A 23,687-nucleotide genomic window follows, 5' to 3' on the forward strand; every position below is an offset into this window, starting at 1 on the left:
CTGACCAACTACTGTACCTCCTCACATCTGTCACTCAGACAGACAAGCAAATGTCTAAATTATGATTGTTGCTACTGGTATCTGACTTATGTTCCTTCCACTGAAGCTTATAAAATCTCACTTGATGTAAACATCTTCATTTTTCACTTGATACAAATATTTTCAATAATTTAAGTATTTTAAACAGAAAACAACATTTTTCTCAAACGAATCAAGTGAGCAAAGGTGTTGTGCAATGCATAAAGACTAAATTCACTCTGACAGACATTTTATAGAGATGATTCACCTAATCGAATTTAATACTCTCCCTACGGATTCCCCGAATGCTGTTAACAATCACAAAGTTTCCATTTTATTTTGTGTGATACATGATTTGAAAAACAAAAAAACTCCAAAACAATAAAACCCCCAAACAAACAAACAAACCAACCCCCCTCACTCCAAATAGAAAGCCATATTTGAGACTGGATGCTTTGTAAGTAAACCAATTTGTCTAATGTTTGCACAAAAAGAGATGATCTCTCTGGAGACCTTCTAGTCCAACCCACTGCTCAACGAAGGGACAACCAGAGCAAGTTTCTAAAGATGATGTCCAGCTGGGTTTTGACTGTTTCCAAGGACTGAAAAATGTGTGGCCCCACAAACTCTCAAGGTAGCCTTCTTCACTGTTTAATCACCTTCGCACTCGATTAATTAATTAAATTTATTTTTGTGTGTTTAGAATTAATTTTGTGTTTTCTATTTGTGCCTGCTGCCTTTCATTGTTTCACCACGTACCACCAAGAACACTCTGGCTCTATCTGTGCAGCTGGATAAGATGCACCTGAGCCTTCTCCAGGCTGAACAGCCCCAGCTCTCTCAGCCTCCACCCCTGTACAACACACGTTCCAAGCCCTGACTCAGCCCTATGGGCCCATGGACTTGCTGCAGTCTCTCAGGAGCCCAGCACTGGAGCCAGCACTCCATGTACATCTCACCCAAGCTCAGCAGAAAGGAAAGATCACTCCCTCAACCTGATGGGGATGCTCTGCCCTACACAGCCCAGGATGCCACTGGCTCAGAGTCAACTCCTGCACCAGGACACCCCAGGCCTTTCCTGCAGAGCTGCTTTCCAGCCTGTCAGCTCCCAGTCTGTGCTGGTGCACTGGGTTGTTCCTCCTCAGACACAGGACTCGGCCTCTCTTGAACACCATGAGGCTCCTGTAGGCTGTTTAGCTCCCTCTGAACAGCAGCTCAACTATGTTGTCTCTTCCTAGTTTTGTATTCTCTGCAAACCTGCTGAAGGTGAACTCTACCCCACAACATGGGTCATTAACCCAAGATGACAAAGAGCACTGGCCCCACTACCAACCCATGGGGTAAACCACTGGTGTGGCTGGTCTCCAGCTGGACTTTGTGTTGCTGTCCTGGTTCTGGCTGGGATAGAGTTTATTTTCTTCTTAGTAGCTTGGCTCAGTGCTGTGCTTTGGATTTAGGATGAGAATAATGTTGATAACACATGGATGTTTTAGTTGTTGCTGAGTGGTGCTCACCCCAAATCAAGACTTTTCAGCTTCCCATGCTCTGACAGGGAGAAGCTGCACAAGAAGCTGGGAGGGTACATGGCCAGGACAAGTGATCCAAACTGGCCAAAGGGATAACCCATACCATAGAAAATCAAGTCCAGGACATAAACACAGGGGAGCTTGGCCAGAAGGGGCTGATCACTGCCCAGAGACAGGCTGGGCATTGGTCACCGGGTGGTGAGCAACTGTTTTGTGCATCACTTGTTTTTCTTGGGTTTTAACTTTCCTTTTTATTACAACTATTACTACTGTTATTACAAGTATTATCTTAAGTATTATTATGTGGGGTTTTTTCCACTTATTAAACTGGTTTTGTATCACCCCTCTTCTGTTTTTCCTCCTGATTCTCCCCCTCATCCCAACCAGCTGGGAAAAGTGGCAGTGAGCAAGTGGCTGTGTTGTACTTTGTTGCTGTCTGGAATTAGACTGTGACAGATGCTGATCACAATCCTCTCAACCCAGGTGAGCCAGTTTTCAACCTACCCCACTGACCACTCATCTAATCTGTATTTCATCAGTTTGTCTATGACCATATTATGTGAAACAGTGTGGAAAGCCTTACTAAAGTAAACACCAACAATATCCATGGCTCTCACCCCCTCTACCAAGCTACTCATTGTGTTGCAAATGGGTTCATCAAACATTATTTCTCCTTCATAAATTCATGGTGATGACTTCCAGAGACTTGCCCACCCTGGGTGAGCTTGGAAACAAGCTGCCAAGGATAATGTGCTCTATCACCTTCACGAAGATACAAGTGAAGCTGACTGGCCCGTAGTTCCCTGGATCCTCCTTCTTGTCCCTCTGGGAGACAAGAGTGATGTTTGCTTTCTTCCAGGCCTCAGGAACCCTCCCATCTCCACAACCTTTCTAGGATAATTGAGAGTAGTCTCATAGTGACACAGATGAGCTCCCTCAGCACTCATTGTTGCATCCCATCAGGTCCCATGGACTTGCAGATATCCCATCTGTTTAAATGTTCCCAAACTTGATCCTCCTCTATTGGGAGCAAGTCTTCCTGAGTCTAGACTTGCACACTGGTCTCAAGGGTCTTGGAATCCTGAAGGTGAGTCCTACCAGTAAAGACCAAGGTGAAGAAGGCTAATATTAAGTACCTCAGTGTTCTCCATTTCCTTTGTTACCTGCCTCACTCAGCAGCAGACTCACATATTCTTTCATCTTCCTTTTGCTGCTGACACACTTGCAGAAGCTCTCTTGCTGCCCTTCACATCCCTCACCACATTCAGTTCCATGTGGGCTTTGTCCTTCCTTATGTGATTCCTGAACGCTTGGATGATGTCTCCGTATTCCTCCAGAGTCATCTACCCTTGCTTCTTCCTCCTGTATGCTTTTTACGCCTGAGTTTTTCCAGAAGCATTGTGTTCATCTATGCACAATTCCTTTCCTTTTAATGTAACATCCTGCAAGCCAGGGTGGACTGTTCTGGAGCTTAGAGAAAGTTACTCTTCAAAATTAGCCCTCTAGTGAACACCCCTTCTCTCCAGGGCCACGTCCAAGGAATCCTTCCGAGCTGATCCCTAAGCAGACCAAGGTCTCCTCTCCTAAGTGTGACGTCTTGTTTCTCCCATTTGCCTTGTTTCTTTGTCCCAGGATTGTGGACTCCATCATTTCACAACCCCAGCAGCCAGTGTTGCCTGACAACCAGTTCTTCAGTGAGTGCAAACAGGAGATGAGCCTGAGCTGTCCCACTGCACCCCTGGGATCCAGTGAGATCACAGCCCTGTAATTATATATGGATTTCTAACTCTTCCTGTATTTGTGCCCATGCAGCATCCATTTGTGCACAAGCACTTCAGAGAGGCACCCACTCCTGTGAATTCCCAGAGATTCCCACAGAAATAGTTCCTGTAGGCACTTCCTTATTTTGTTCATACCCTTCAGGTGGGACTCAAAGATTGATCAGCACAAGCAAATTAAGCACAGAGCAGTTCTTCTCAATCCCTGTTTTTCTTTAACAAGTACTGCTCTTATTTCATACTTATTAAAGGATTTGGCTTTTCTCCTTCCCCATCCAGATATGCTGACCTGACAAAAACTATTAGATCTCTTCAAAAATATTTTCAATAAAAGCACAGAAATTAATGTCAGTCATGTATACATACAAACATCACTGAAACAGCTTTTTTGGAAGATGACATTTGGGCAGTTTATTGAAGTGTTTTATTCTCTTTTATAATGGCAAACGATCATCATTATTTATACCTATCATCTTTATAACATTTTATGAAGTAGAGCTACTAGTATGGAATTTTCTGTCCTTGATTCACCATTTTTCTAACCCTTTCCAGCAAAGATAGGAATCCCACTGAGTTGACAAGTAGCCCCATTATTTCCCTGTCAGTTCTCACTGCTGGAGAATCACCAGTGTTGGAAAAAAGCCTTACTATCATTAATTACACAGCTGTTCTACCTGCAGCACTCCACAGAAAAGCAGAGTGGACAAGCTGAACATACTAACGCACGAATGACTATGAAGAGATTCAAATACACAAAAACAAAGCAGTAAAAACAAAGGAAAACAGAAAAATTAAGTGGCAAAACTCTGTATGGTTGTTCCCCTTGAATATTAAGCTACATCGTGCCGGGCAGTTCCAGCTCAATCTGGAACTCTGCTTAATGGAAAAATTTAAAGCTTAATTTTTAACCAAGTCCCCTAAGAATGCTGTTGCTGCTTTTATGTTGTTTTTTCTAGCTGAGTAACTCTTGAACCTATTAGCTGCCTTCAAATGAATTTTAGAGAAAGCGAGGCAGCTCAAAGATTAAAAACTTGAGGAATGTCACCGAAAATACCTGTTAGATAGAAAAAAAGAGTCCCCAAACCAAAGCCTACTTTCAGAAAGCATACATAGCTTAATTACTCTCTCCTCTTTGGGAAGAGACACTTAGCCCATTAGCATAGCTTTAAATCAAGCATGTGCTTTTACTGCTCAGAGGGAACAAGATGTCATTCAGGATGCTGCACTAGGAAAACTACAGGAATTTCAGTTTGTGTGTGCTTAAGTGGGAGAAGAAAGGACAGGAGGCGTGAAAGGACAACAGACATCAGCTCGTCATTGCTCAGGCTTCATTAGCTCCAGCACAAAAACAGTTTGTTCTGCAAACTGAACAAAATCCCACATTTGGAACAAAATTCCGAGTATCAAGTTTGGGGAAAAAACCCTTATGGACTGCTTTAATTTTTACGTGATTTTTACACTAGCCAGTAACATCTGAAAACTGAAAATGTTATTGGAGAGCATATTTTGGTATATATTTTATGTATTCCTATAAATATATTGAAAATTAAACCAAGATTATTTAATTTTTTACATTTTTTTTAAAGTAGTGAAATGTAAGATCATTGATTAATGGTTGCTAGTTAGGGATCAATCAATTATTACTGAAAATGATTGCCCAATTAAGACTGTAGTTGGTTAAGTAGTGATCACTAATTGGTGTTCTAATTGGTGATTTGCTGTTTTATTTGTTGGAATGTACAAATACTTCAAATGGGATCCAAGAGCCAAGGCAGCAGGCCCACATGACAGGCAGCTGGGGGAGCAGACAGGATGGCCCAGAGCCAAGAGCAGAGCAAAGCAGCTGGGCAGCCCACCAACCATTCCCACAGAGCACTGCAATTCCATCAAATCATCATTTCTTAACAGAAAACTGCACATCGGTAATTTTTCAGCCCACTCTGGGAATATATATGCTAGTGAATTTAAGAGCCTTCTATTTCTAAAAGCAAAACAAACCAAGAAAAAAAAAATACAAGTCAAATGACAGGACACTTCTTTCACTGTCCCCATCTCTGCTCATTCTGCACTGCTCTACTTTGCTCTCTCTTCATCTGCTCCAGAGCCCAGCTTGCTTTCCCTCACTAATCCCTCTTCTTCTTACCATTATACCACTGCTGCTCTACCTGAATTTACTTAATTGCTTCTGTCAACGGTTTTAACTTCTGACAAATTGACTCTGAAAAACTGCAAATGTAAACACCACAACCATCAGGAACCGAAACATTTTTAAATCCACTAGTTTTTCTTCAGTTCTGACTATTACCTCACCTTACTAGCAAAAGTAAGAAACCTCTGAAAGTTGGTAGTTTTAAAAGTCTTTCCTCTGGGGCAGTTTATTCCTAAACTCTGTTGCTTGTACAGTCAGGTGACAGCTTGAAGGATGAGGGAAGAGAGGACCAGAGGGCAAATTAACCACCACCATCATACAGGGATTTTCTCCTCCTCTGTTAATTTGACATCCTTTTGCAAGACTCCGGGGAGCTCTTATTTAAAGATACCTTGCCAAGCTTGAGTTCCACAAATTAATTTTATTTTATAATTGCTGGTCCTCAGTGTGAGGGGATACCCCCTTCATCCTGCAAAAGTCAGCAGAATCCCTCTCTAACCCTCTAATGGGTAGATGTTGGCTCACCCTCCCTCCTGTCTGTCTCCTCTGCAAACAGTTCTTGGATATGATTTTATCATTTATCTGAAATTTCATTCTGCTGTTCTGTGTCTGAGAGGAGGGTGATTAGATTCCAGTAAAATGTCATGTTAAACTATATTTATCTTTTACATAAGACCGTGCTTTCCAGTACAGGCTTCTATATTGTTCTTTATTAAACTAAATATTGTTTGGGCTTCTAATTTTGTCTTCACATTCTCTACTTCTTCTGATACTCACCTCAGTTTCCTGAACACCAGGTACATAAGATGGTGATACAACTTGTTTCAAATACAACCATTTAAAAAAATCTCAACATGCCGTATGAAGTTCCACTTGCTATCTCAATTCTCCAAAATCTTTTTCTGTACTTCTAAATTTGTACCATTCAACATGCAAAATTTATCTCCTGTTTTAGAATATCAATATTCACTTTCACACCCGAACATCAAAACCATTCAATCATAAAATAATTAAATATTTAATACCAGCCCCCACATTTACAACTTTTCTATGACACTTTCTAATATACAGCAATTTACATTTACTTTCCCAGGTCAAAGATGTGGGGGCTTTTCCCCCCCTCACAATAACAAATTTTTTATACTTGAGAGCACATTAAAGACTGCTTAAATATATGTTATATGTTGTATGCTACCTCCCATCTTTTCTGAACATGTGATTGCTCTCCAGTGTAATCTGAATCTCCCTACCTTCTTATTTAAAGTAACATTTTCAAAAAAGACTTTACAGCTTTTTTTATACTTTCTTTTAAGGTCCAGATATCCATTATAATGGAATTTCTTTAATTGCAGATACCAGAGATTAAGTAAATCACATCCACAGATAGACAGAGATAGTTCCAGGGTATGAAGATAAATTATGTGGGTGGCTTCATAAACCTGGGATCATCACCTTGTGGTCACCTAGCAGATCTCAAAATGGGCAGGCACAAATATAGCACCTTAAAATTGTTAAGCACTTTGCTTAACAAAAGAGGAAATGTGTCTCTCAAATGTACAAGAGAATGAGCACCAGCATGGGGAGATTATGGGAATTAATTAAGGGTACTTTGGATACTGATCTGCTAGGAAGAACTCCCAATATAAAATACAAAAAATTTACTCCTTGGGAGACCACAGCCATTGAAAACCTGTTTTGACAGACGGAATATGGCAGGCAGGGAGTTTAAGAAAGGTGTCTTCATCATCAGGGAAAAGAAGAGAACACGAGCTCATTCTCTGGAAGCTCCAATTTGTGCTTGATGTCTTGGGGAAGCGTTTAAAGTAAGAAGTTTTGTGCAACACTTCTCTCTTTAACATGTTTTCAACATTACAGTTGATCCTGTTCTTAAACTCAAGCACATCCACTTTAGGATGTGCTTTAAGAAGTCCAGGCTATATTTAATTGTTTAATGGATAATTAAATATCTGATTCTGTATCATCTGATTGATACACTGTACTTTTCAATTTCTCTTAACACTTCACAGAATGGTAGCTATGCCTCTCAAACATTTCTTTAAACCTGTTTAGTGCCTTCACTGTGTGTCTGACCTCTCATAATTACTTTTCAGGCCTAAAATTCAGATTCTCTTCAGTAAAACAAAGAGAAAACTCAGGTTAACAACCCGGTTCAGCCCTCCCCAGGCCCCCTGGAGAACTCTGCTGCCTGTCAAAGGCGTCACATAGAAAATATACTACTTTATTTACCTGCATTAAAGTGAAGTGGGAGTTTCCATATCCAGGATTTTGAGTCACTGGGCTTTATGAGATCCTTGACTTTCTTACATGCAACACCCACCCGTCACTCTCTGTTTCTAGAAGCAAAGCCTACCAAAGTGCCTCAGGAGAAGACGAACATTTGTGGATTTAGAGGGGTTTGATAGCCCAGACCACTGAGTTGCTTCTCATCTCACACTTGACTGACACAGCAGAGAGACAAGAAACTTTGTTCCACTTACAGAGGAGCTGTTTGTTTACATGGCAGCTCACATTCTTCCCCATAATTACAAAACCGTCGACCACCTTTTCACAGGCAGAACAGATGAGTCACCATGGAAGGCAGCACTTAGTACTTCCAGACATTGCCCCAGCACCTCAGTGATTCCCTGTGTTCCAGCCACATGACAAAGCAAAGTCCTACTTCTGGCACTTGCTCCCTGAACTTCAGTCACTTAAACATCTCAAAACACACAGAAAATCTCCCCGTTTGAATGTACTAAAAATACACAACCAGAATTCCAGGAAAAAAAAGAAAAATCAAGGTGTAGAGGGGTTAGTTAACAAGGAACACAGAAAGATGCCACATAAATTTGGAGTTACCTATCTAGCAAAATGCTGTAACTAGCAAAACCACTGAATGGTAGCATTTAAGAAAATCCAAAAGTACCAGTTGTGTTCCTTTAGAGCCATTTTTATTTTGTACTATTTTTCCAATCAGCACTTAATATTCACACTCAGTTCAAGACAAGTTGCCTTCCTGTGGCAGCACTCATCTGGGCTTGTCTTGACAAGTGACATTTGTCATCTGTTCACTTCAGTTTTCTCTTGACTGAAAGCCCAGGTTGTAAAAAAATCACCAGCATACCAACAGGTTGTCTTCCTAAAATAGCCAGCATTACAGCCATCGTGATCCAGGAGAGACTCCCAAGGAATCTGGCTGACAACAGGGCACAGGGAGGAAAGTTTAAGAAAGAAAAAAGGTTGACGTTCCTCTGAGAGACACCCTGAGTGAAATGGAAGTGCCTTCAAGACAAGCTTTTCTTCAGAAGTTATTCACAGCTTTCAGACAGACAGAGGGCTCTCTCTGCCTAGATTTTGAGACCAGAAACAGAATGGAGACAGGGTTATAATGCTCCATTATGAACTAGATGGATGATTTCATTTATGTTATTGTATTTTTATGGATTTCAGAGGGAGTGAACACGATAATATATACTGAAATTCTTGAATTCTTGTGTAGCTTCACTGAGTAATTCTGCTCTAGACAACATCCAGTGACGGTATTTCATCAGCAAATCAACCTTGCTGTCCAAAAGGTAAAGACCATGCCACTAAATGGAAACATAACTCCCAGGAGGTGACCCTGGAGGGAGGGGACAGCTATTGTACAATTCAGAAGTAACATGGAACTCTTCAAATGCTGCTGTTGAAGTGACATTTCAGTGTAACTTAATTCACTTTTCGACCACTATTTTAAGCCTTCCCTTCCCAAGAATACCCTCCCCAAGCTCCAGCGATTTGTGCTTCAGAGGTTTCCAAAGCCAGACAAAATGTCTTCTTATTTAATTGCTCTTAATGGATTTTCTTCCCTGAATTTGTTCAGCTGCATTTTGAAACCATTAAAACACTGCAAGTCTGCAGCATTCTGCAAAACTAATGTAACTTTCCATACAACCAGTGACACAAAATCTTCTGGAAGATGCAGTTTAAGCATGAATTTCCTGCAGTAGTTGACAACAGAACAGAAAACAGAGCAAATGGAATTATCAGCACTAGCCTCGTATAAAGAAATTCTCCATCTCTGTCACCACTACAGGTTTTCCTCCCTTAGCTATAATGAAGATATTTCAGAATGATACTCAGTTTATCATCTCCTCTCCTTTCAGAAACTGCACATATGACTGAAAACCATCTCCCCTTCTACCGTGTTTACCAGGATTGGAATTGGAATTTTCAGCTTACTTGTTTTCAGAAAAAGTTCACAAAGCCCTGATTATATCGTTAAGATACCTGAGAATGGAACCGTGTCTGATCCCAATAATCAGAGTCAGGTAGGTAAATACATGAAATGGATCCCAATATTCATTGGGAAGGGAGAGAAACAACACCTGAAATATTTTTAGAAAACACGTTAGACAGCATGAGTGCAGTTATGATGTCTGGTAATATAGCTTTATTGCTGGTTTACTGATGACCCTGCGAATTCCAAAAAAAAAGAAGTGGAAACAATGACAAAAACAGTAAGCAAAACTTAAACCAGGTAATAAAAAAAACAGTAAGTAAAACCTAATCCAGAGAGAAAGACTGAGAAAAAAAAAAACAGGAAAAATAGCTGTATTTACTTTGGCTGGTAATACCAGGCAAAATTTAATTGAGAAACTTCTGGCCTTGCAGAACAAAGACTAAGCTGGCAAAGAAAAAAACACTGTAAGAGATCTGTAACTGACTGTTATTTCTCCCATATGTGAGATGTTGTATCTCTCATCAATCCCACTCCTAAACAACACGAGAAAAGTGACACAGCAAGAGGAAGAGGAGTTAGGAGTTCTAAGCTATCCCTCAGAAGCTGGAAGCGATACGTTGTACAAAAGAAGGCTGCACAGGGACTCAGCAAATAGTGCTGAATAATTTGAATAGAGCAGCCCAGAGAAGTGGTAGAGGGTGAAAAGCTTTTGTCTTCCCAGGTTCCTCCAAATGCTGCTAAAACCCCATCCACTTACTACAAACCTGCTGCATAGGAACAGATGATCAGCTTTTTAGGTAGCTGCAGACCTTCTGAGCCAACATTTAGAAATACTTTCGCTTGAAATTACCTGAACTCAGAGGCTTTGCTTGGTTGCTGTTGGTTTTCTTTAGCATTTGAGTGGCCAGTACTTTTTCAGCATCTGGCCCTCCTTACGTGGAGAGCACTCTGTGTTTCAGCACTGACCTCACTTGGTGCACTCCATGCAGACAAGCAGACACCAGAGACCACTTCTTGCTGCACACCTTTATGCAAGTAAAAAACGAGAAGCAGAACTGATCTCTGTTTCTCCTCTAAACACTCATCCTTATAAGGCTGCTGCAGAGAGCAGAGCGCGATCACACTCAAACAATAATCTGAAAACATTTTAAATGATTTGCCTTTCCTTAAAAGCATGAACTGAACTGCCTCACATAAGCTACTCGTAGGCTCTTTAAAAAAGAGACCTCCGAGTTCTGTCTCCCCATCTTCCCACTTGCTGCCTTCTCCATCCATTTGTATGAGATCCTGTCACATTCCACCAGTCCTCCTCCCCCACCCACCTCCACCACAGGGAAGAGGCTGGATCTGTATCCCTCAGAAAAGGAGGAAGCGATGCAGCTCAATACTTTAATTAGCTACACGCTTGAAAGAGTATTTAAAAAACTAGAACTGAAATGCCAGTCGTGGAGAGAGCAAACTCAAAACCTCAATATTTGCAAAATAAAGTAATTCTTTGTTTCTAAAACTCAGCAAATATTTCATCTTTTCAAAGAATGAACCTTAGAATGTGAAAGACTCATTTCTGAAGAAAAGCCACCAATTAAGGAGCCACAGTATCTACACAGAGATCAAACAGGACTCTACAAACTAGAAAAATAGAGTGATGTGTTTTGCTTTAACCCTTCACAGGAACGAGCAATCATATGGGGTATGAAGTGACTGTACCACTCCTGGGGTTTCTGCAAACAAGAGGCTACTTTTGAAAAAGCGTCACGTGCATTGTTAATATAGTTGTTTATATTTAGAAAAAGAGACATTTGGTCATTCAGTGTTATCAATATTCAAACATTATTCCTGCCTGCTGAAGATGTGTCCTCCATTTGAGCCAGAGCTGTTCTACTCAGCTAAATGTGCCTCCCCCCCAGCAAACTGAATTGATGAGTTTCTCCACTGCCACACTCCAGCATGTCCAATATTGCAGCATCCTGAATCCTCATCCCAGGGACTGAAGAAAGGAAGCATGCTATTATTCTAAATACTAGTAGATGAACGATGACAGATTTTTATTCTGCACAAAGGAAACTTCTGCAGCAGGAAAACTCAACATGCATAAAAAGCTTTTCTGAGGAGACCTTTCCATCAGTCCTGATGATATTTACATTGTTTCCACTCAAGATTGTTTGGACTTATAGACAGAGATCACACATACAGGGGGACAAGAAAAGCTTTCCTGCTGAATTTCCAGGGTGAAGCACCACCATCAGAAAACGTTATGAACATTGTTTGGAAACTGATGCCATGTCCAGGGTGAGGGGGGGAGTGTTTCTGTCTTGTCTCCTCCTTCCCCTGACTCCAGCACAATTGTTCCCCAAATCTCATTCTGTCCTCTTTTACCATTAACATTCTGAGGATATTACATATTTGTCAGAGTTCTGAGTTCCTATAAATCCACTGATTAAAACGGATGAGTGGCTTAATAAATGAATATAAACTGAAAAAAAATGAGGACTGCAGACACTGAAATAATTTTTTTCCTAATTTAGTACAAATGTAAAATATTCCTAACCAAACAGGAACCTCCATGTTCCCTAAAAAGATCTAATGCTGTTGTGACCCAAACAGGTACGTAGTTTATATGTACAGAGAGGGATTCCATTTGTTTTGTGTGATGACAACTCATAGAAAAGAGAATAAAAAAGAAGCAACTCTATCGAATTCATTGTGAGGTCAAAGGCCACATGTCAAAATTTATTCATTAAAATTGCCTGGCTCATTCTTTGTAAGATTTTACACCTACTCTTGATTCCTTTCAAGGAGAGGAAGCACACCCTCCTGTCGTAATGTCATTACAAAAATCATCTAAGAAGAGAGTTAGTTATTAGATCCATGTACAATTTCCCTGTACAGAAAATTGGACATGCTGCATTATTTGTCTGCATTAACAAGAGCAAAAAACAGTGTCTGCTTCTTTCTCTGTCATGGGACTGACTACCTAAAAATTCAGTGTTTTAGTAACAGAGGGACAGAATTTTAGACACATATGCAGCCAACCCTCCCCAGAATACACAAAACCTAAACATGTAATTCTTAAGATTTATTACCCTTCAAGAAATATCTGGAGAAGTGCATACTCTGTTCTAAACTAGAGATCAGTTATATTTTACTCTAATTGAACAGCAGGAAATAACAACACATTTTTTCTTCTTAATCTTTCTATGTAGCATTCATTTAACAACATGTTTTGAAAAAACCCCAATGTACACTTCCTTCAGCTTGTCTACTTTGCTGACTTACAAGACACTACATTTATTTTTAGCATCCAATATTAAAAGATCTTTTTTTGAAACCCAAATACAGTTATTAATTTGCTCTATTTTTTGTGCATTTTATAGATGACCAAGTGTTATTGGTAACACAATCATTGTTATTTTTCCAGCATTCCCGAGCTTCCCTTTATTTATTAATAATTTTCTCTGAAATATTTTGAAAGTACAGACGTAATTCTTTTACTCTTAGGAGACAGAATTCCAGTCTTCATAAACACAGTTTGCATTTAAAAATCCCAATTTTTTCACATCACAGAGCAATCACACTGATCACACCTATGGGATGCTGAAATAACCCCATTTACAGTGTTACCAAAGCTACCAAGCATTCCAATGCAGAAAAGAGATCTTATGGTGCACAATCCATAGATTTAGCTCTTCACTTTAGCATCTTCATACTCCAAATTTCTCTTGGGTCTTGTTCTTTTAACAACTCTTCTATCTTTTCAAATATCTTCTCACATGGGATTTCTATCCACCGTGACATACTAAAGGCACAAGTTCATGATCCAAACATATCAATAACCTTTAAAAAAATCTTTAGAATTACCTTTGATGATGCTGTATCTGCACTTTATTTTTCCCACTCTTTGTTTTGCCAGTGTATCTCAGGATCAAAGTGAAAACTTTTCACTAGCAAAATTACTCTTACCCACTGTACCCCTAATAAACTTAACATTATTTTAAATATGCTCTCATGTATCTTTCATCAGCAGTTCAGAAAAAGACTTTATGCACTTGCTAGATCCTTTGTTACTGTAAACCCCTTTATTTTGTGACAGAAAGTTGTTAAATTATCACCAGCTGCACAAACAGCTACATACATTAAAATTCTTTGTTGTTTCATTACTAAGAGTGGAGTGGGCTCTCCAGCAAGGTCAGGACACAAAGTTCATTGTCATCAGTTGAAGCCCTGCTATTGTAATTTCCTCGAATCTAAAGATCACGAATTTTTATTATCTACTTATCTGGCTCCCCAAGTGATCCTCAGTGCTTCATACTCTACCTTCTTCCTCTCTCAAAACAGAGGACATCCAGGTCCTTTGATGGAGAAGGATACTGTGCTCCTCACCTGAACGGTCACTGTCTTCCTTGGGTTTCTTTCTTTTTTTTTTTTTTTAAATCTCTCCCACCATGCCTGATGAATTTATGACACAGAGGTTGCTGTTTGGGGAGAAAGCTGGCAAAAGCCTCAGTTCAGATCTCCCACAATCCACTCTGGTATTATTCTATATATACCTTCCTCCCTTCTCCCCATATGCTCTTAGTTTTTAAAGTTTGTTTTTACTTCTCTCATCTCCTTTACATTCAAATTCTCAGTAAGGCCACAATTTTCCTTTCCCCACTTCCTGCAATTCTTCCTCCAGTCACATTTTCTTCTCTCTCCTATTATTTGTTCAATCTCACTTGGCCTTGCAGTTTTCTCTCTCCTCAGTGTTCTCCCTCCCCTTTTCTCCTTTTCTTTTTTCTTGGTACGAGATTTTTTCCCATCCTATATTATCATGTTGTATCAGACTCAGACTCTATTTCCAGACTGTTTTCCACAACAGTCTCCTGAAAATGCTTAGCCCATTAAATCCCATAAAAATGCTTTTTATCTCCATTATGATGACCCACTCTCACCAGTATTTAAAAATTAGGACAAACTTATCTCTATTTTTCATTTGCTGTTCCATAATATCATCAGACGCGTCTCTCCCCCATCTTCAGTCTACATTAGGTCTTGAAAGTATTATTTTTTCAGTGAAATATCTTCTCAGAACATGACCAGAATGTCTTCATCAAAACCCTTCAAGGGAGAGGACTGAAATCCAAAAACTGTTTAGTCAAAAGTGAGGGGTGGTACAGAACCCCACGTGCTTCACTGACAACCATTACAGAGTCAGACAGAAGCAAAGAGCAGACAGATTATTAATATCTCTCTCCTCCTGCAGAGCCACTGAATCTCTATTCAATTTCTGGTTTTATTTTTCACCTTCTGATTTTCCATTTCCTCTGTCTATTTATTCCATTGCTGCCCCATCATTTTCATTGGAAAATACGCTCTGAATTGCAGGTTTTCACCTCACCCATCTTTAGGTCACTGCTGCATCTCCCCGTTGCTTTTGCAATGCTCTTAATCTCAGCAAACTTCACCTTCAGTGAGGATTTCTGAAACTTGGCTTTCCTGATCTTCTCGATGCTTCTCTGATTATGTCTCCTCTGATCAAAGGGACTGTTTCTGTCTTTCTGCTTCTCCTGTACAAACCCTGTGTTGCTACGTGGCAATAATTTATATTAAAGGCTTTTCGTGTCATTTTTAAATTCTGTTTTCTGAAGGGAAATTTACCTCTTTATATGGTGTATCCATTCTCTTAAATAAAAAGCAGCATTCACAAATCATCCTACTTCTTTCCCCAACTTTTGTTCCAGGAGGGTGTTTGCTCCAGCAAACCTGATCCTGTACCACTGTATACTGTTTCAATTAATCCTAGCATTTGTATCTAATTAAAAAATAATGGAAGTTTTGATGAATTCTGTCTAAAACACTACTTGGTTTTTTGAGTTTACTGCAGAAAATAAAACAGTTGTGAGTCAATGAAGTGGAAAATTGCTGTCTTCTAACAGATCCTCTAAGGTGCAAAATGTTCTCTTATTTGCTGTTATCAGTATGTCTAGTAATTGCTTTTTGTCCAACTGTTTATAAAGGGAGAAACAGACTTACAGTCTGGAGAAAAAGAGACAGCAAAACTTAAACAAAACTAAAGCATTAATGTTTTTTAAACTGTTTTCCTATTTTACAAAATTAAGAAAACATACCAAAAAAGCAATTTCACCTAACAAAATGGAAAAAAGACCAAGAGGCATGAAAAGAAGCTGCATAAAACAATTGAAACAAGCAACAGGACACATTTGAAAACTAACATTCATGGTCTTTTGTTCTCCAGCTCTTTGGAAAAAAACAAAAAAAAAACTTTGCTACTAATTACAAATGTTTCAGCCATGGGGTTGAGAAATTTCTACATAGCTTTAATTACAGAACAGCATTTTAAAAAATTACCTGGCACTCAAATACACTTTAGATGAACATAAAAAGGAGTGCTGTAAAATTGCTTTCTGTAACAAAGCAACAACTCAGCACAGACTAAGATTACATCCCTCTTACATGACTAGCACCCACATACAAAATTGCATTTTCTTTTGGCATTTGACTTTCTGAAGACAATTTTGGGTGTTTTTTTTATTTAAGGGGGTTTTTGGTGTTTTGTAGTTGTTGTCATTTTTTTTGCAACATCTCTGTATGATTTTGGATTCTCCTCTGTTTCATAAAGACCATCTGAGAAAAGTGAGAGTAAATTCTCTTATTTGCATATATATAGCCAAAATTTTATTTCCAAGAATCATTTCTTTTATTTAAGAAGCAAAAACAAAGAAGGTATGAGGCAAACACTTGAACTCAGACAGTAATTCTAATGTCCAGTTCACACGGGCAGGGAGAACCACACAGGTACTTTCCATAACTAAATCAATACCTTTCCTTGCTGGAAACTATAGGATTTATTTCCCCCTCTCAATTTATTTATTTTTGACTAGACCATTTAAGAAAAGCCTTGCAACTGTAAATTCAGCTTGCACCACATTTGCACCCAGATGTTCTTAAAATCCACTGGAACACAGACGAAGGTCTTCGAAAATCCTTGCTGGGGTTCACTAAACCTCTCTGATGTTTTCACCCTGGCCACATAAATGAAATCTTTATTAAAAAGAAAGTTTATTAGGGCCATTTTCATAACATGATAAGGAGTGCCTGACAGATTTACTTTCCTTCTAGGCAACTTTCCAGCCAAAGTCAACAGCTAACAAGAAGTCTGTATCTGAATTCATGCCGGAGGATGTAACTCACTAATTAAGTGTTCCTTAAACATTTTAAGGAACATTCAGACTTTCTGACTGATCCACTCCAAGCAGTACTCTATAAAGAGATACCACAGTTGAGTATAGCTGAATAAATTGAGGTTTCTTTTCTTTCTCAAGCATTCTCAGTCTAAAGTTCCAGCATCCTAGTCCAGGGTAAACAGTCTTCCCTGATACAGGAGTAACTCCACAGTAACTGCCATCATTTTAAGGTTCACTTAGATGCATTTCTACATGCTGTGCCTTGGCAATCCTTCATTTTATTCACACAAACAGAAATATTTAAGTACCTGTGTACCCTCTGTTACTCTGATAAAACATAACTTTTTATAAAATAGCCTTGAGGCCACACAGGATGCTACTCTTTGATGAAATAATACAGAATAAGGTACAACAGCACTGCTGTCCTCATGCTCCTTGTTACTTGTCCACAATCCCCTGGATTTAATCCTGTCTAGAAAGCTTCACATTCATTCCCCAAGCACAGAGATGTCACTAATAGATGCTCATGGAAGCACTGCAGAGACTGAGCACATGGGAACTCACTGCTACTTAACATACCTGTACCAAAAGGTTTGATTTATTCTGTGTTGCAACAGCTACAGTCACACAATTTCTAACTGACAATGTGAGAACACTCATCGACCTGCAAACGCCACAAATACTCTTTAATCAAGATTATCAAACCACAGAAGGGCTGCAGTAGCAGTGCCATGCCAAAGCAGATGAGATCTAATCAAAGTACCAGATAACCAGGCTCTTCTGTACAACCCTCTCAGGAATCTCCCTAGTGAGCACTGAAACTTCCTGCAGCCCCAAATCAGTGGAAAAAGGTTTCTAGGTCTCTCCTGCCCTGGACAACCATGTCAATGTAACAGACCCAGATATTTCATACACTTAAACACTCTCAATCCACCGAAATTTCTGTTAGGGCGACCCTACCCAAATCCAAGCATTATATAAAAAGGTTCAGTATGATTAAGCCCATTATAATACAAACATAAGATGATCAAAATAACTTTCTACAGGTGCCAGATATCTGCCATCATGTTTGTATAAAATCAGGAATATCTTACTCCTTGCTGAGCTTCTAATGCTGCCTCCTCAGAATATGTCAAAACTGATAATCATGGCAGACACTTACACTTGATATCTTTATTTTCCCAGGAGCATCAAAACCTACAAACTGCAGTTCTGGTTGTCTCCCTCTCCTGAACTGCCCTTCACATCCGTTCATCCCCCACAGTCCTCCTCACCTCCCCCAACATGTTGACACAGGGGAGTTTTAAAAGGAAATCAGAATGAAGTACATTGCACAGAAGGGAGATTTATTTTAGCATAGGCACATAAGAAGGAACATTGAGAAAACTACTTGAATGCAAGAATGAAAAGTTATCTCAGCTTTTATCCAAGTTGAGATATTTACTTCGTCAGGTTTCTGGTCAAACAATTTTTTAAAATGCAGATAGTTAAGGTACCACAGTGCCTGTGCAGAACAAAAACTGCAGAAACTCAGTCATTTTATGTTGATCTGTGTGTGCTCAAATTACTGCAAAAAGCAGTCTATTTAGAAATACATAGGACAATGCAACCCAACTCTTTCAAAACTCTCCATGCAGGTATTACTTCCTGGAAAGGAAATAATATCTCGTGAGCACAGAGGGAGTACTAATGTGGTAAACAGCAAAACACAGCACCATCCTGACCCTTCACCTTCACTTCTCTCACTACAGTATATATTCAGAATATATTTTCTAAAGTGTTTTTTCCTTCTCTTTTTGTTCCAAAGGAGCAACACAATGTTTACTGTATTACCAACAAAACAATCCAGGCACCAAATTCTGACAGAAAACAACCTGGTAAGAAATTCAGACCATCAGAAAAATCTACTGGGGGAGGAGGTGGGGGGAGAAAGATGAATTGTAGACTGAACATCATAGAATGAACACTGCATGAAAATAATGCTCAATTATCATCCACATGGAACTCAAAAAACCCAAAGTAGCAAACACTAAAAATACTATAAAAGGAGGCCAAACTACACCCTAAGCAACCTGAAGTCTCTCACAATCCTGGAAGTTTTCTCTTTATAAAACAAAGAACTTACAGGACCACTTATTTCAACCACAGAAATTTGCACTGCATGACAGTACATAATTTCAGATTCACTGCCCAAGTTTGTTAAGACTGTTCCTGTCTGATTCCAAACCTGCCTTATATAATAACCTTCATGTGATGCAGCACTCTCCAATTTCCCAGTTGTCTCACACAGCTCACAAATATCACCCTTCCTTCCTACCCTTCTCTTCCTTTATCATCACAAACTCCAACAACTTAATATTGATGACATCTAACCCTGTAAGAACTGAAAAAAAACTCCCAACTTTAAAAAAAAATCTACAGCAGTTAAAGATGGAAATGTTACTGTGGGGTGTGGGGGTTTTTTGCCATCTGTATCTCTTCATAAAAAAAATTTAATCACAAAGTAGAATAAAACAGCATAAAAAATGTGACCAAAAATACACCACAAACTTAACTACTCTTGACTACTTACAGACACAAGGCATTAAGGATGACAAGAAATAATAAATCCTCTCAGCTGGGGGGAGGAGGGAAAGATCTTTCTCTAGACCCAATCCAGGCAGCTTTCCACTGCCAACTCCAGAATAGCTTCATCATCCATTAAAAAGATGAAATATGATTCACCTGTGATTTTTACCACTTTCAGTAAAAAAAGTTATTAGCTGAAAAATGGTTTTGGACTCTTTCAGGCTCTTTTTCATGAATATAAAAATTAACAAAATCTCCTAAGGTTATGAAGGAAAAAACCACTTTGGACTACACATTTATAAGAAATGAGATCACAAAGTACAGGATCCTTCACAGGGGAGGAACACTTGAAGAAAAAGTAATGGTTTTTTGGTGGGTTCTTTTGGTGGTTGTTTTGTTTTGGTTGGGTTGTGGTTTTTTTTTTCATTTGTAGAAGACAAAATGCTGTTTCATCAGCTGCAAGAAATGCTCCCATGCTTGCAACTGGAATTGTTGGAAATAATCTCTGCATGGTAAAATTCTGGAGACAGACACAATGAAGAGGTGTGTTACAGTATGAGCCATATGTATACAAAGAGAAATTCCTTTCAAAAAGTCAAGCACAGATCACACATTTTACTGCCATCCATGTTCTTCAAATTAGACTGCAGAATACTCATGAGTTTGCATTTATTTTAACTGTAGACAATATTCTGAGCCACACTGAAACACCCTATGCCTGTAGAAATTCATATAACAATTTACATTTCCCCTGAAATCTCCGAAAATGGAGCAGAAATAATTTACTGATCATCTACCACTTCTTCCAATAATGAGCCATTAGAATAAAATCCAGAAAAAAATAATTCAAGTCATAAACTACTCTGAAATGCTTAATGTCAAAGAGCACAAACAACAGAAGCTATTACAATAGATTTTTCATTAATTGATTGATTTCAACACTCATTTACAGCAATCTTTAACTCTCCAAGAGCATGTAAGAAGAACAGATTAATGATTTTATTGTTGTAATTTTTAAACTGCAGGGGTTACTTCTGGAGAAACTACCTAAATTCCAAAATGGCTCAGTGCAAAAACGGCACTTGCACAATTTCTGCCGGAGCAGAAGCGTTACAGGACAAGACCAACCATTTCCCAGGACCCTCCAATTGGACCATCTGCCATAAAACACTTATTTCACATCAGTCTTCTCCCTTTAATTTGCCCTGCCTTTCTCCCTTTCCAATATCCAAGTGGAAGAAGCTGCCACATCATTTTTTAGAATGTTTTGACAGTCCCTATGAAAAGCAAAGAATGCAAAAAATGTTGTTTCTCTAATGCCAGATACAGCAGGTACCTGATGCATCTCCAGTAGCCCCCCCCATCTGAAATATGCATTTACCCACTTCTAAGGAAAACAGCTGTTTAAGACCACACAACTGTGTACTGTGTTAGGGGCTTTCCTGCACCTCTATCTAGATCATGACCTTCAGATTATTTCATGTGACAATCTACCAATGCTGACTATTTTTGACAATAAGAACTTTTTCAATTTTATTCACTTGAAGTGCTGATACCTCTACATGAGCTTACAGAGAGGGCAGCTCTACTAACAGGATTTGTTTCTATCTTATGTAAGAACGTTATTTAAAATACTGAAAAGGTCTTATATAAACAATTTGGTGCCTGTGGAAACAAAAATCAACCTGAGAACATTTTTCCTAGCACAGGTCAAACGCCTGCACAGCAGCTTTCAAGTGGTTCTGATGCTCTCAATACTCACATATATCCAAATATCTGTGCTGCATAAAAAACCCCGAAGCAATGGATAATGATGGTTAAAAAAAAAATTAAATCTAAAACTTGTCAACTTAATTGAGGGCTGTTTTCAACACATGGTGTGAAGATGTATTTCCACTGAGATTTCTTATAAATCGTACATACAGGTGAACATTTACATTAAGACCCAATTAGTACGTCAAAGAGTAATTGCAGGCAGATACTCCAAACTTATATTGAACAGCATCTACTTTAAAAATTCAAAGATTTACAACAATACATTAAAACAGGAGGAAAAAAAAAAAAAGGCAGCATATACAGACCTTCCAGTAGTCAGATTGTAAACTGTAGTACCTCTGGTATGCAGATAATGCTGTAGGAAAGAAAAATGAATGTTCAATTTGTTTTGTTTCATTTTCTTTGAAGAAAAAAAAGATAGAAAACCTTAAGAGTCAGAATACACAACACTGAAATGATAAATGGTTTAATAAAAGTTACACTGCCATGATAAGTACACTGTTGTGGGCAATGCATTCCTGAAGATTATAATTTTGTTTTATGAAACGTCAACCCAAAAGTATATTTATTATTAATCTCACAAATGTAAATCAAGCAATATTTTAAAGAAAACCTATAAGAAAGAAATCATTTGAAATTTTGGGATTTTCATCCCGGACAAAGCTGTTGTAAGATTTAAAAATTTAATCATGTAGCTCATTTACCATGCTCCCTGATGCCCTGTAATTTCTAAAGAACTGGTGAGGAGGGACATACAAAGAGAAATCAATTTTACATGCCCTTTCATTCTGTAACTAGAGAAGCAGAAGCAAGTGGGGGCAAAAAACCTTACATTTTATTCAGCAGCGAGGACCAAGACTAACCTGGAAATCAGTGCTAAGAACAGCTCTGCTCAGTAGAATATCAGCTCTACTTAGCAACCAATTTCTCAAATCACTAATCCTGCTCCCTCTTCCCCACTAAAAATTCTGGTTGATTCATCTTGCCCCTTTGGCTAACAGGCCACACCAGACCAGAACACAAACTGGCTTTGCATTTTCCCAGGAACATGGCACTAGGAACCACCCAAAAATGAAGACTTTTAAGTAAAGACTCCCTGTAGAAAACACCAAGGTATTGATTTTTCAAATGTTTGCTCTTTAAGATTTAAGAATTGTTTCTACACAGTATGCATTTTCCAAACAATAAAAAAAGGCAACTCCTGCTCTAAAAAACTATAAGCACTGTACAATTAAAACACTAGAGAACAACATGTATTTTATGTGCAGATATATTTCCTGAAAGCACCATGTCCCTAAATTTTAATACCTTTCAATACCTGTCCTGAATAATCATTTCTGTAACTTAAGTCCTTGAGTTTAATTGAAATAAGAACAACATACACATAACAATAAAGCACACAGAGTTTTCTCTTAAAAATAAACCTCTGCACTCACCTGTCTACAGAGTCTCACAACCTTTATTTGTAAACTCATACATGCTGAACAATGCCCAGAAATTTCCCCTCACCACTGAAACGTTTGTGAAGCCAATTTCTAATTTTGATGCTCTAAACTGACTCATTTACATGCCCAGAGTAGAAAAATAAACTCAGGTGTCTGGACATTATTAACCTGCAATATGTTTAAATGTTTACGTGCAACTTACACAAACAGAATCACTGAAAAATCAAAGTCCTTCACAATTTAAGAATACAATTCCTCCTCCACCCTTCCCCAAAAAATTTGGTACAAACTGAAGGATATGACTGCAGTCTAACAGTGTAAGTTTAAGAACATTAAAAACAAGCCTATTTCAGTCACATTCTGTAATTATGTTATAAAGGGCATTCACAATAACACAAAACATCCTCCTACCCCAAAACAGTCCTTCCAGATTCAACTTCTTCCAGGTATCATTAATAACTTTCCATCAAAAAGGAATAATTAGGTTCTGAACATGCTAATGACTTTTCTTTCCCGAACAGGAAAACACACACACACACACAATGAAACAGTTTGTAATGCACCACACTTTAAAAAAAAATAAAAGAAAAAAGGATTTTTTTTACTCAAGCAGTACCTATCCCCATTTTAAAGGTTAAAGCATATTTCAAACACTGAGGTCAGCACCACCATATTATGCAAGATTAGGAAACTGAGAACTTCTCGTAAAGTATTATTTTTTTAACAAAGTAAGTACTGCAGTCAAATATACAAATGTATATGGATAAAATAAAAAATGAAAAGAACATTAAATACGACGCTAAGGACTTACACTATGAAAATAAAAGGGAGAACTTTTTCACTGTAGCTGTTAAAATATACAGGGAGCACCCACATGAGCATATATAATTAAACAAGAGAGATGGAATATGTTTCCCTATAGCAGTTAAGGTACTCCTAATAAGTTTATTTATATATTTTTTATACTGTTGACATTTTATAAACAGAAGACCTTAAAAAGAATAGGAAAAAAAAGAAGAAA

The 23,687-nt window shown here is 38.5% G+C and overlaps 1 protein-coding gene across 16 annotated transcripts in view; it reads right to left on the bottom strand.

Annotated features, from left to right (window-relative positions):
- KDM6A (lysine demethylase 6A) overlaps positions 1 to 23,687 on the bottom strand; it is a 151,577-nt gene that overhangs the window by 83,471 nt on the left and 44,419 nt on the right. For all 16 annotated transcript variants that reach the window (XR_003526412.1, XR_003526405.1, XR_003526414.1 and 13 more), the window contains exon 4: positions 21,527 to 21,576. Coding sequence is in view for 8 of the 16 variants with exons in the window: in XM_027635818.1 (XP_027491619.1) it covers positions 21,527 to 21,576 (50 nt within the window). In the remaining 8 variants the exon portion in view is untranslated. The remainder of the gene's footprint in view (positions 1 to 21,526; positions 21,577 to 23,687) is intronic.

Source organism: Corapipo altera, unplaced genomic scaffold (genome assembly GCF_003945725.1).
Source record: "Corapipo altera isolate COAL_440 unplaced genomic scaffold, ASM394572v1 0, whole genome shotgun sequence".
Taxonomy (NCBI): Eukaryota; Metazoa; Chordata; class Aves; order Passeriformes; family Pipridae; genus Corapipo; species Corapipo altera.